The 12,916-nt window shown below is 49.9% G+C and overlaps 1 protein-coding gene across 1 annotated transcript; it reads left to right on the forward strand.

The window, feature by feature from the left end:
- Nucleotides 1-1,936: 1,936 nt before the first annotated feature.
- LOC122374249 (ESX-1 secretion-associated protein EspI-like) lies at nt 1,937-11,111 on the forward strand (the record flags this gene model as incomplete). Its single annotated transcript, XM_043352875.1, has 2 exons — nt 1,937-2,892; nt 9,456-11,111. Coding segments are annotated over 2 exons (1,317 nt in total), but the record flags the coding sequence as incomplete, so codon positions are not given.
- Between the last annotated feature and the right edge of the window lie 1,805 nt (nt 11,112-12,916).

Genomic DNA, 12,916 nt, shown 5'->3' on the forward strand with positions numbered 1-12,916 from the left:
AGAGCGAGAGAGAGAGAGAAGAGAAAGAGAGGGAGAGAGAGATGTGAGAGAGAGAGAGAGAGAGAGGAGAGAGAGAGAGAGAGAGGAGAGAGAGAGAGAGAGAGAGAGAAAGAGCGAGGAGGGCAAGGTGAGGACGGGACTAGTGTTGAGGGAGGTGAGAGAAAGGTGAGAACTGAGAAGGTGACCGGTGACGAGAATGGATCGGCGATGGTAGAAGGTTCTTAAATAAGCGTTCATTCGGTAAGGTCAGTACTCAGTGGATTACTGGACAGGGATAATGATTAGACTACTGGAAAAGGAAACGATAATAGGTACGGATGTTTCCAGTCGAATTCCACGGCCACTGTGTTATTGAATATATGACGTGAATCACAATTGACACCGATATGGCGCCGGAAGAACCATTTGTCTAGTTCCTATCGCGCTCCACTTCAGTAACGATTGGCCTTCAAAGCAGCCTGACAAGAAAGCCTAAACTCCATTTCCGATTCGTGATTTGATTTCATAGCCGGTGCCTCAGCGTGCAGTTCGCTGACTCAACTGTCGAAAACCAAACGCTGGAAAAGTTCCCTTTGCTTCAGTGAGCCTTAAACCCTTTCGGAGATGTTGCGTTCAAGTCGATTAGCAGTTGCGTGTGCAGCGTTATTGGACGTGCTCTCAGGGGTCTGAGGCAAAGGTAAAACGAGAAAATTGGATTCAATTGAATCGATGACAGGATTATTAGAGCTTTGATTGCGTGCTCAGGCAGAACTAAAATAGCTCCAAAGCGTAAGTGCCTACGGCAGAGAACAAAGAAAAGAAACCATACTATGTCAGGACTCCAGGAGCACGCTATGCCATGAGACGTGTTACATTGTTACAGTGTTTTAATCGACAAGGTGATTGCTTTATTGCTAACAAGAATATAGCTGCACCAAAGTGAATGCTTCACCTTCCAAAAACATGTTGAAAAAATAATTGATTTCAAACGTAAGTGAGTGAACGTCGACATGTGAGGTACAATTCTAAGATTTCTTCCGAAGCAAAGCCACTCTATTCTATAAAGCCGTTTTCTTTATTCGGACGATAAAAGAATAGCACACAAATAACCGACCAGCTAATCGTCTTTGAACGATTCTGCTCACGTGGTAAATCCGCGCGTTTTAATTGTGTTCCGCCATATGCTCACGTGGACGTGGTAAATCCGCGCGTTTTAATTGTGTTCCGCCATATCTAACAATTCCTAGATCATAAAGGTCACATTCCTGTACAATAGACTCGATTCGGATCTGAGACTGAAATCTCTTTGGCTAGGTTAATTGTTGGGCCGTTAGAGCTTCTAAGTTGTGTTATTTTCAGCTCAAGCCACAAAACTGCTATTTCAGTTCAAAACTCCATGTTAAAGTCGAATATTCCCTTTGAGTGACGAGTGTATATTCAAAGTTCACTGTTCAAGTGACTCCTGCCAGCAAGTTGCCTCCTGAACTGGAGGCGCTCGTCCACCGAGCCTGGAGGCTCACAGTCGATCCAATCGGTCACCGTGCCCTCCAGACACGGCCTGCTAGCCCCCGGCGACCGCGCACTCGGCGCAGCGCCAGACAAATTAGTTAATGGCCGCCGCGTCATCGGCCGCATCGGGAGCGACGATACAAGCCGGCACAGCCGCCGACACAGCCGCCTCTGCGGGCACACACCGCCCGACCCGCCCCGCTGTATCGACAATAAATCCCCCCGCGATCCAGCAGCAGAGGCGAGAGGGTGCCCGTTAATGAGCCCTTAGCAGACTCCCGCTGCATGCTGAACATGGTGCTGATCCTATCGATTTGCATAATTTTGAAGTTATTTTAGTGAGATAGGAAATCGATGCATCCCGGGATGCTGTTGGGTCCCGTGTGTCTGTCGGTGGTGTGGGCCGAGTGTGGCCGGCGTCACTGAGCGCTGCGTGTGGTGTTTACAGCCGGGCGGCAGCGGCGCGGCGCCGCCGACCACTACAGTGGCGGCCAGCTGCCAGACGTCCCCCGAGGAAGGCAACACACCCTCCAAAGAGCGGCTCATCATGGTCAGGGCCGGCCAGGGCGCCGGGCCGCCGCAGCAGGCCGCCGCGCGCCGCAAGTACGCCGTCGACGGCAGCGACGAGAGTGAGCAGGAGGACTCGATGTACGCCTCGCTGGGCCTGCGCACCTCGGTGACGGCGCGCCACGGCAGCGACCGGTCTCTGACGCCCGTCAACGAGCCAGCGGCCGGCCCGCCGCCGCCGCCGCCGCCGCTGCCGGCCAGTCGACCGTCCTCTGCCACGGTGGCGCCAGCGGCCGCGCCCACCGCCGTCCCTGCCCCCCTGCCGGCGGTGCGGCGGGCCCCGGCCGGCCGACGGCCCGCCTCCGCCGGCCGCCCTCCTCCTCCGGCTGCTGCACAGCGCGAGGTGACACCCTACCGGTCCACCTATCCACCCGGAGCGGACGAGGCGGCGCGCCTGTTCACGGCCCGTGTGCCGGCGCGCGCGCTGCCGCTGCCGTTCGAGGCGTACCGTCCCGAGAGCCCGGCGCCGTCCGTGCCGCCGCGCCGGTACCGGCAGGACTCGGGTGACCTGCGCGACTCCCGTGACCGGCGCGCGGAGCAGCGGACGCGCCGTGACGGCCGCCGCCGCCGTCACGGCCGCCACGGTGACGACGTGCAGGTGCGCGTGGAGACGGAGACGGTGGAGATCGTGAGCGGCTCCGGCTCCGAGAGCGAGGACGGCTCCTCGTGGGCGGAGCCGGTGCGGCCGCGCCTCGGCGCCGGCCCGGAGTCGGCCGCCGACATTGGCAGGATGCGGCGCCGCTTCCACACCCTGCTCGACGACGCGTTCAACTCACTGGACAGCCAGAGCCGCGGCGGCCGGTGGCGCTGCCGCTCGGCGGCGCCCTCCCGAAACAGGTCAGCTGGGTCCCCGGAACAGGTCATCTGGGAGGGGTCCTCCGAAACAGGTCATCTTGGAGGAGGGGATCAACCTAAACGGGTCGGCTGGGGGTCCTCCAAAACAGACCAGCTGGGTGGGAGGGTCCTCTTTGAGTGACATTGAGTGAGTTGGGAGCTGGCGCCCTATGGAGATTGTACTCTTAAACAAGTCAGCGGGGAGGGCCGGGACTTGACCTTCCAATTGCTGAGGTCATGTAGGGAACCTTGTATTTTCGGCACATCATGATTAACCCTCGCCCGCACATGCCATTTTCCCATCCTAGAACGCACATGGGGGGGGGGATGGTTGCCACCCCCCGCGCCATTTCGTTCCTGTTGGAGATAGAGCTTAGCAGCAAAGACCAAAAAGATTCTTTGGGAAGAGACGAATCCAATGATACCCAGTTTTACCTTCTCAGGTCAGTCATTGACCTTCCAGGTCAGGTCAAACTAAAAAATGTTGCAGTTTTGGGTCACCGTTGGATATCAAGTGCGCTGCTTATCAAATACAGATGACGATGCTGTTTTCTGGTGCCAAGCCAGCTAGAACCTCTGTGTCACACTATCCGACCAGAATTTTGCTGCTGAGGTCATTTCAGGTCAAGTTAGGTCAAGGTCAATTATATGTGTTTGTATGTCTGTGTGTGTCTGTGTGTATACTGATGTGTGCACCGATTGTTTTTGGGTCCATATCACATGAAATCATGATCTGAGAAGCTTTTACCAAAAATGCAGTCAAAAAACTTCACAAAAAGTAAATTCAGCTTGCCTAAAACGCAATTATCTTAGATGACCTAGATTGACCTTGACCCTGACCTTGACCCCTGTACATCGTCGAACAACATGTTCCATGATAGGTGGGAGGTAAGACTGGCAAAAAAGGCCGAAATCAGGGTGTCAAAAGCTCACAAGGCCCATGGCAAACGCAAGATGTTGAGAATTGGCCATTTGGGTCATGACATGACCTGAAAAACAAGGTCATATCTCCGAAACCGAAAATCACAGAAACTTTAAATTTTCAGTGGACATCAAGAAAGGATAGAGGATATACGAAATATCAGCCTTCTAGCTCTAAAAATGTTGAGTGCAGAGCAGAAAGACTGCCTGGGGGGGGGGGCATGTTGAACTTGAACTCAACGACACCAAGTTACGCAAAAAGACAGACTGTCTCCCTGCTTTTTTCCATTCACCATCGTGGGCGCTGCCAGTAAGCCTTGGTGTAGTCTACATCTTAGTATCACAAATGACAAGCTTGCGATATTTCTTTCTCGATGGCCATTTTGTCAGCATTAACGTCCATTTCTGAGGAAGCACACGGCTTGTGCTCTGTTACATAACATACTGCACTTTGTGGCTTCTCACCTCTGCTAAAAACAGCGGCGAACACTGAAGCGAGCAGTGAAGTGACACGTGTCCCGCATTGCCACAAGCTCCCACACACTACATTAGCGAGCTTCTTCTAAACGGCGGCTGGCGACTCACGCACATACACACGTAGACAAGACTGGAATTTAGATTACGCCGTTCTTCAACCAGCTTAGCAGAGAGATGGAATTTGAACCCAGTTTCTATGCAAATTGCTTCTGCCAAATGGCAGAAGCAGAATGAAGTGTCCGCAACAAACACAGTTTAATATGGCAGGACAGAGCAAGCTTGCTTGGTTCTGCAGTGCAAACTAGGGTACATATTTAGAAAACAATGCATAAAAATGGTTAACACACAGTATCAGAGAGCTTTATATTCTCATGTTTTGTTGCATGTGCTTATGACCGCTGAACAAAAGAACACTTTCCAGTTTTCCGTAGGCATTCATTTATTAATTCGATTTTTTTGTGAACTGCTTCTTAAAAACACCAAACAAAGCTGAATCCTGCGATATTTCATTGCAACTATCAATGTGCAGATATTCTGAATCATAAGACGCTATCTGCTCCTCATTTTAGTTATTTTATAGATTTGTGCGTAAACAAAACATTTTATTTAAAAACTAAATTAATGATGAATGATGTATGTCATTAATCGTGGTACTTGTAAATAGATCAGTTTTAGGCAGGCTAGTGATCAACACTGTCTAAACAATGCAGCATCATTTCTAGAGATGCATTTCTGTACGCCTGCTGGCAGCATATTTTCACGCGTAAAACTACACCAGACACGACCGTGTGAGATTCATCAATACTCCTGATGTGTACCGAACATCCGGAGCTTTGTGCGATAACTGACGGAACTTGTGGCCTGCTCCGTGTTGCAGGATTGTCCCCATTGTTATACAGGAGGAGCCCTCAGGTACAGCCGACGATAGCGCCAGGTTCTAAAATACAGCCATCGTAGAGCCGCCGCCTGCCCCGCACAACCGCATTTGACAAAATCAATGACTTCGCGCCACGGCTCAAAATTACTGAGAAATCCGTCACAAGACCTCTGAAAAAATATACTGCTTATACAGGAGCAAGTAAATGCGCGTTAGCAAAAAATAGAGTTTGCATTAAGCATTGGTCGCAGTGGTGTATGCAAACGCATATTGTATATGCAGCGCGAAGCTATTTTCTCGTGTATTTAAGGTTATTGACGGTCTTAACTATCAGGGCCACACCCCCACTTATGTTTTGTCCATTATGTAATATGCAAATTAAGAATGCATGTAATTATACATTTTGACTAGTGCAGGATAACCTCCCCCCTCTCTCTCTCTTTGGAGGATATTTTCAAGCTTTGCTTATCCAAAACTTATGGCCCGCTACATATTTCCGGCGAACCCATGTGCCATATTTTCCTTTTGACACGTAACAGCCTAGACGGTGCTCTGACATTGATTTTGTTAGATGCTTGCCTGGCATCCGTTGCTTTATGTGTGCAGGGCGCATCACCCCTTGCTCCCGCATACGCTTGTTACCATAATCGAGACACCAGCACCCGTTAATGCCTTCATTGATTAAAGGGAAAATTGTGTTTTTCTCATGTTTGATTCTATTCTATGATACCAGAAAAACGCCTTTTGGGCGAAGACCTAGCGAGCGAGACAGTGAGCCCTGCACGTACGGAAGGGCGAGAGGGTACTTCCAAGGGGCTTGTGCAAAGCACCCTTCTAACCGGTCGCTAGTGGTGTGCCAAATTTGAACGCAATCGACCCAGCCGTTCCTGAGATCTGGAAGCGGCACTCTGCACGTGCGCACGCGCAAACGGGGTCCAAACTGACTTCTGCACGGCACCCTACTAACCGGTCCCAACCGTGTACCAAATTTGATCGCAATCGGCCCAGCCGTTCTCGAGATCTGGAAGCGCCCCTGCACGTGCGCACGTGCAGTAGCACCCTAACCGCAACACATAGGAATGCATTGCCTGGTGGATGCCTACCTCTATGCCAAGATTCAGCGAAATCGCCCCAGTAATTACCGAGTTACTGAAATGGGAACAAATTTGGCACCTCTTATTTTTGCATTTTGCACGTGCAGTGGGGGTCACTCACATAGATCAAGAGTATCCGACCTTTGGTAGAAGGGATGCGGCTACCCTACAAAAATTACCGCAAGACAATCGCCCAAGCGGCTGCTGAGAAATGAGCCTCTCAAAATCACTACTTTGCAAAACAGCTTGAACGCCCTTGACTTTTCACGTGCCACGTGCCACGACGGTCACTGAGATGTATCAAAAGTAGTCAGTCACGGGGTAGAAGGGATGGGGCTACCCAGCAAAAAAGACCGCAGGCAAATCGGTCCAGCGGTTGCTGAGATATAAGCCTCTCAAAATCGTTACAGGCGGGCCGGGCCGCTTATACTGAGATTTTTTTCCGTTATATTGAAGAGACTTCGCTTCGCTCGGCTGCGCTCGCTCGCTCGTAATCAGAAACAGCTTTTTTGTCTTATGTTTGTTTTTGTTATGTTAGCTTTTCTTCTCTTATGTTAGTTACAGTAATGTGATCTCAAATTGGCAGCACTTTGATTTCAAGTGTGGTGACCGGTATAAATTTGCAACCACCTTACCCCCGCTTCATAAGGTTGGTATCTTCAGTAGCTAAATGAAACTAACTTGTGACAGGCACTATCGACAAGAATCGCAGAAGACTCTGGCCACTCAACTAAATCCGAGTGAGTCGCCGAGTCAGAAAAGACAAAATTTCGACTTCTATTTGTAATTAACCGAGCTTGCACAGTGCACAGATATGATAAAGCGCGCTTTTTGAGAGAATCCTTCAATGAACTATGTTTATGAACCACACTAACTTGCATTTAAGAATCAACTATGATCGGCATGCCGAAGTCGATCCATGCATTTACAGGGGAAAATATCCTAAACCAATCGACCTGTACAATATACTTATATGTATATTATCTGCAATGTGTGTGTCTATAACTCCTCCGCTTGGAGCACTTGCAATGCCTGGCACACGAGGGCTGCTTTAGGATGCATAATGTACGTACGGCGTAGGCTCATGGCTGACTGTTCAATGTTGCAATGCCAACGGCCACAGCGTGGTCGTCGCTGACAATGCTTCCCCGTCATGCAAACACCAATATTGGTATTTATCCGGGATAGCTGACTTTTTTACCATTTGCATGCTTAGTTTGTACATACGTTGAATATGAATAATAATAAGAAACACCGTTCAATCCAACAGCTGTAAGAGAGCATAGGTACAGGTCTCGCGGGTTTTAGTGGTAGGTTTTGCACCTAGAAAATTTAGTGTACTTCAGGCTATATCTTCGTCGTCTTAAGCTTTTAAGTGTTGAAGATGCGATCGACTTGTTGGGCAACGAGCCGGCCATGATCGTGTAAAATTGCTTCATCGTAGATTGATTACTTTCTGAGATATAACCGGAAATGTATAAGCGCAAAACCTACCGCTTAATCTCTCGAGAGCCGCACCTATGTACTTCTCTGGAGAATAGTTGACAGACACGTGTGATCAGTCTACGTAACACATAGTCATCATGAATAATATGATTTGAATCAATGAGCCTTTCAAATAACTGATTTCAGCTCACACAGTGAAAGTTAACCTTTTAGCCCGCTACACCATTCAAAGGCTTTCATATCGTATTGTTGATTGTTTGAATTGGACAAATTAATTCGTATTTGATGTAAGATAAAAACACCAAAACCACCCAACGTTTCGTGTTATTCACTTTTTCAAGGGTGATATGACACATTTTACCTACAGAGTCAAGTACGTTTTTTCGGTTTCGTTCGAATATAGCGCGGGCACTTTTTCACAAATTTCCTCTGCCTTGCATGACATATTGACGTATACATACACACATACTACAAATTAACGTCTTTCCTAGCCAACAGAGCAGACACCGAAGCTAGTCTGAAGAATCCACTCGAAGTGTTCAAAACATCACCTTTCGCAATAAACGCCGCTTCTATAATTCTCCGTTGGGTTTTAGAAAAGTTTTATCACCCTTGAAAAAGTGAATAACACGAAACGTTGGGTGGTTTTGGTGTTTTTATCTTACATCAAATACGAATTATATCGTATTGTCTTTTAGGTCATCATGTATTTGCAAAATGACCAGAAATGCATACGAAGTGTAAGATACGCACTCAAAAACCTCTCATATATGCACAACAAGAGAGTTGCGTAATGTTATTGGCAGCATTGTCAACGCATGACCAATATTTCATTTGGGATATATGTACTTACACTCAACAATGATGTATAGTTTAGTGCATCATTAAAGGTTTTCCAAGACGTGTATCGTTAGACGTGTTTCGTTTTGTGTTTTGGTCACTTTCTGATAATTTTGAAAATAGTGTGCAAACCAGTCTGCTCCATATGTACCTATGTGTCGCGTACCAATCTCTGGACTGCTGGCCGGAAGCGACTCAAGCTTATTTTGAACCGATTCTTCATGATCATAATTTTCATTGTTTATCCAAATTTACCTTTTTATATCTAACTATGTACTGTTAATGCGTGTTTCCCATGTTCCATTTTTGTTTTAATTCGTAGCTTTTCTTCGAAGTCATTGTCTTTACCCAACTTTTTTGTCTCTCTCTCTCTCTCTCTCTCTCTCTCTCTCTCTCTCTCTCTCTCTCTCTCTCTCTCTCTCTCTCTCTCTCTCTCTCTCTCTCTCTCTCTCTCTAAGATGCCTAATGAACAGTGAAAAATGAACACATTAAATGGAGTTCCTTTTCCCATCCAAACTGTTAATGACCGCAGTCTCTCAGCGTTCCGACATTATTTATCTCTCGGCTATCCCTCTGCCATTGTCTCGTCCTGTTTTCACGGCCTCTACCGCCGACGTCACTTTGTTCTGTTTACTCCCGAGACCGCTGCTGTCACACCGATTTATTTACACCACCATCAACCCTTTCACAGCGCTGCCACCCCTCCCCTGCCCGGCCCAGCAAAGCCCTGGTGACATCCCTGACGTGCCGCCCTCAGGTCGGTGACGGGCCGGGGCGAGTTGTAACTCCCCGCGCGTGCCGCGCCCCCAGATCAGTGAGGGGTCTGAGCTAGCTGCAACTAACTACCCGCGCCGTACCCCCATCGGTCGGTGACGGGCCGGGGACCGTAACTCCCTGCGCCGTGCCCCCAGGTCGGCCGACGGTCCCGAGCTAGCGGTGTCGCCCCCTCGGCGGCCGGCCAGCGCGCTGGAGCGCCGCTCCGTGCCCACACAGGTATCGCTGTCCCCCTCCTCGCCGGGTCACAAGTCGGCCTGGACCACCACCGACGACCTGAGCCGCTCGGCCGCGGCCGCCGCCGGGCCGCCGCCGCTCCGGCTGCTGCCGGGCCGCACCGGCGTCACGTCGAGCCCGATGCGTCGCGGCGGACTGTCGCCGCTGGAGCCGGGCGAGCCGCTCTGTGCCGACGACCCGGCGGTGCCGCTCATCCGCGCCATCCAGGAGGAGCTGCGCCGGTTTGGGGACAGCGTGCCCACCGGCGACACGGACGTCTGAGGATGGACGGACGGATGGACGGACGGACAGGCGGACAGACAGCATACGGACGCTCGAAGAGTCATCAGTCTGGTCACAGGACGAGCTGCCGCACAACCGTGTGATACCTCCGTGCCACCGAAGCACTTCGGCTCGGAACAGGTGCTAATATAAAGCCCTGAATGTCCATGAGAAGGCATCTTATCCAGTGGACTCGGGGAGCAGCCAGCAGCAGAAATCAGTACCAAAAGCCGGCGGCAGAGTGGACTCTATGGATGTTCGGTACCCTGAAAACTAATGCATGAAGCTGGAGGATCAGGTGGTAAGCCAGTGGCTTGATATTACAGCACGGCGAGATAGAGCGGAGCCGTTTCAGATGTACAATTTCGGCAGCCGAAACTGCACGCAATCTATCGGATCCTTTACTCAATGAAGAAAAATAGGGATACCGAGCAACTTGTTTCGCAAATAGACGAGCAAAACCAACGCAAGGAAACCACGGACAAAATATGTGTGCAGCATTACACATTTTTGCATAGATGGAAGCGAAAAGACACATGAAAATGCAGGACAATTTACATGTAAGGCGTGTGTGACTGTGCCACTTGGTATATGCTGTGCTGTATGATAATTAGTTGCGATTTTATACCAGCGAGTAAGAGTTTATACATGAGTAAGAGAGCCAGTGTTCCTGGACGCTCAACTGAAGGAATGTTACGCCATCTCTCCAGGCCTACGAACTTTTTGATGATAGTTTAAGTGTGAAACAGAATATTTGACTCCCAACAATGTCCATTGAAATAGCCATCCGTCCATATTAACTACCCGTCCAAATGTCACTTTTGGTGCACGATTTTGTAGGATAGAAATAGGTATGTGGCATCGTGCTTGAAATGTTATCGTTCGCGTATGTTTGATCCGTATCGTCATATACATATATGAAATGCGGTGATATAAAAGCGCGTTTTGGCAATTTGCGGCATTAAAGAACACATCGAGCGTTTTAAACGCCCGGTGACATTTGCGACATACCCACGGTGAAGACGAGTGTTTTTGCGTGTGACTGGCCATGTAAGCTATAAAATAGAGGGAAGAAAGCTTCACGTGGAATCCATAGCTAGTATTTATGAGTATTTCGTTAATCATAACAATGAAATGTCTACTTTGTAGCAAGTGAACGCTCGCAATGATGTTGGAAACTAGCAAAGCAAAATGCTTTGGTTTTCGGCATAAATAATGATGCATTCCAGTGTCATTAGCTAGAAATTAAACCCCAATGTTACTCAAATAGGATATTTTTGTTGCATTCATCGTTGCTTCTTTATGAAGATGGATGTACTGGTGTTATTTATACTGAGTGACAATGCGAGGCGACAGACGTGCAGTATTTGTGAGATTGCTGTATATGGATGGGATAAGTGTGATTTGTAATCACTTTGTACTACTCGTGATGGTTGCATAATAAACGCTCCTCAAGATAAATGCCAGTCTTGATCCTGCTATGTCACTGGCTGGTATTACGGCCTGGCCCCGCCCATATCAGACGCGCAATGTGCATCCGCTGTCAGCACCTGTGCTGCACCTCCCTGGAGAGGTATTTAATCCTCTCACCTCCCGCACTACGTGATCACCACGTCGGAGCCGCCCTCCCCTGGGGCCCCCGGTCACCCCGGGACGCGATGGAGCCCCGCCGGCCGGTGACGGCGCGCCAATCAGACCGATGAGTCGTCGGCCGGGCGGATTAGCGCTCCGTGTCGCGTCGCCGCGCGGCCGGTCGTCGACAGCCAGTCACAACACGGTTCTGCTCTCAGCCGGCGGCGTCGGCCGTCCCCCGTCGACCCCGCTGTCCGCCCCCTCCACCCCCTCCGATCGCCCCCTCCACCCCCACCGGACGCCCCTCCGCCCCCGTCGGCCGGCCGCCTCTGACCGATCACCGTACACGGAGAGGTGACGGCGACACGGCGGCGACGGCAGGTGTCTGGGGTGGGACGGATGGTCCGCCCGGGGACAGACCCTGTGACCTGACACACGCAGGGCCGAGGCGTGAAACGGTAAATGACAACGTGAGACTAGGTATTTTAGTTAGGGCCGTGTGTTGGCCAATTATACGTTACGAGATCAGGGGCCGTATTCACATCGATCATTTTCGTAAGAATTTTCTTAAGTTTGACCTACTTCTTAAGTTAATTTTTTTTATTCACGTGAACTCCGCCGATAAAAACTTAAGAAGTGTCGATACGAATACCAAATTATACTTACGAAAGAAAATCGACTTACGAAGTCGACGTGAATACGGCCCCAGGGCCACACTGAAAACAATTTAACCCAAGGCTGGCGAGTAAACCGGTGTTTTACGGGTACCCCTATCCGCAACCGTTTTTAACCACCCTTCCAGGAGTAGTGCTAGGTCCCATTGCGGTGTAGTCGTACTTGCTCTGAGCGGATATAACCGCTGTCAGCGAACAAGTCCGCTGAGAGCAGGGACGACTACACTGCAATGGGACCTTACTGTACTCCTGGGAGGGTGGTTAAAAATGGTTGCGGATAGGGGTACCCGTAAAACACCGGTTTACTCGCGGGCCTTGGGTTAAATTGTTTTCAGTGCACTCACTTCATTGCCTTGACAGGCCAATCGTTCCCCGGCCTCAGTTTAGATCTGACGACCCGAGCGAGGCAGTTTGCAGATCGGAGTCGGCCTGAGCTGTGCCATCTGCCCGGCTCGGCACTGACCTCGGCGTTACGTACGATGCCGTCGGGACGGCTCTGTCAGCTCAGATCCGAGATCGGACGGGGCTGGGACCAGGTCCATTTCCGACAGCCGCCGGCTAAATCGGCTGCCGCGTGACTCACCCCATACGCGCTATGACGCCGGATTCAGAGACAGAGAATGTGGTCCGGTTGGATAATACTAACATCAGTATAAGCATTGTACATAGAATCTATGTCAAAGGGTAGTGGAACAAGGACAACATGAAGATTGAAAACGTTCGTAGCATACCAAGCAAACCATTTGAAATGGTTCTCGAATCATGGTATGGTAACTACTACATAGTCGTAGAAATAAACAAAGATCAAAAAACGACTAACTTTATCAGAAGCACAATCTGAATGATGCACTGAC

The sequence above is a fragment of the Amphibalanus amphitrite genome, unplaced genomic scaffold (assembly GCF_019059575.1).
Source record: "Amphibalanus amphitrite isolate SeventyFive unplaced genomic scaffold, NRLGWU_Aamphi_draft 001626F_arrow, whole genome shotgun sequence".
Lineage (NCBI taxonomy): Eukaryota > Metazoa > Arthropoda > Thecostraca > Balanomorpha > Balanidae > Amphibalanus > Amphibalanus amphitrite.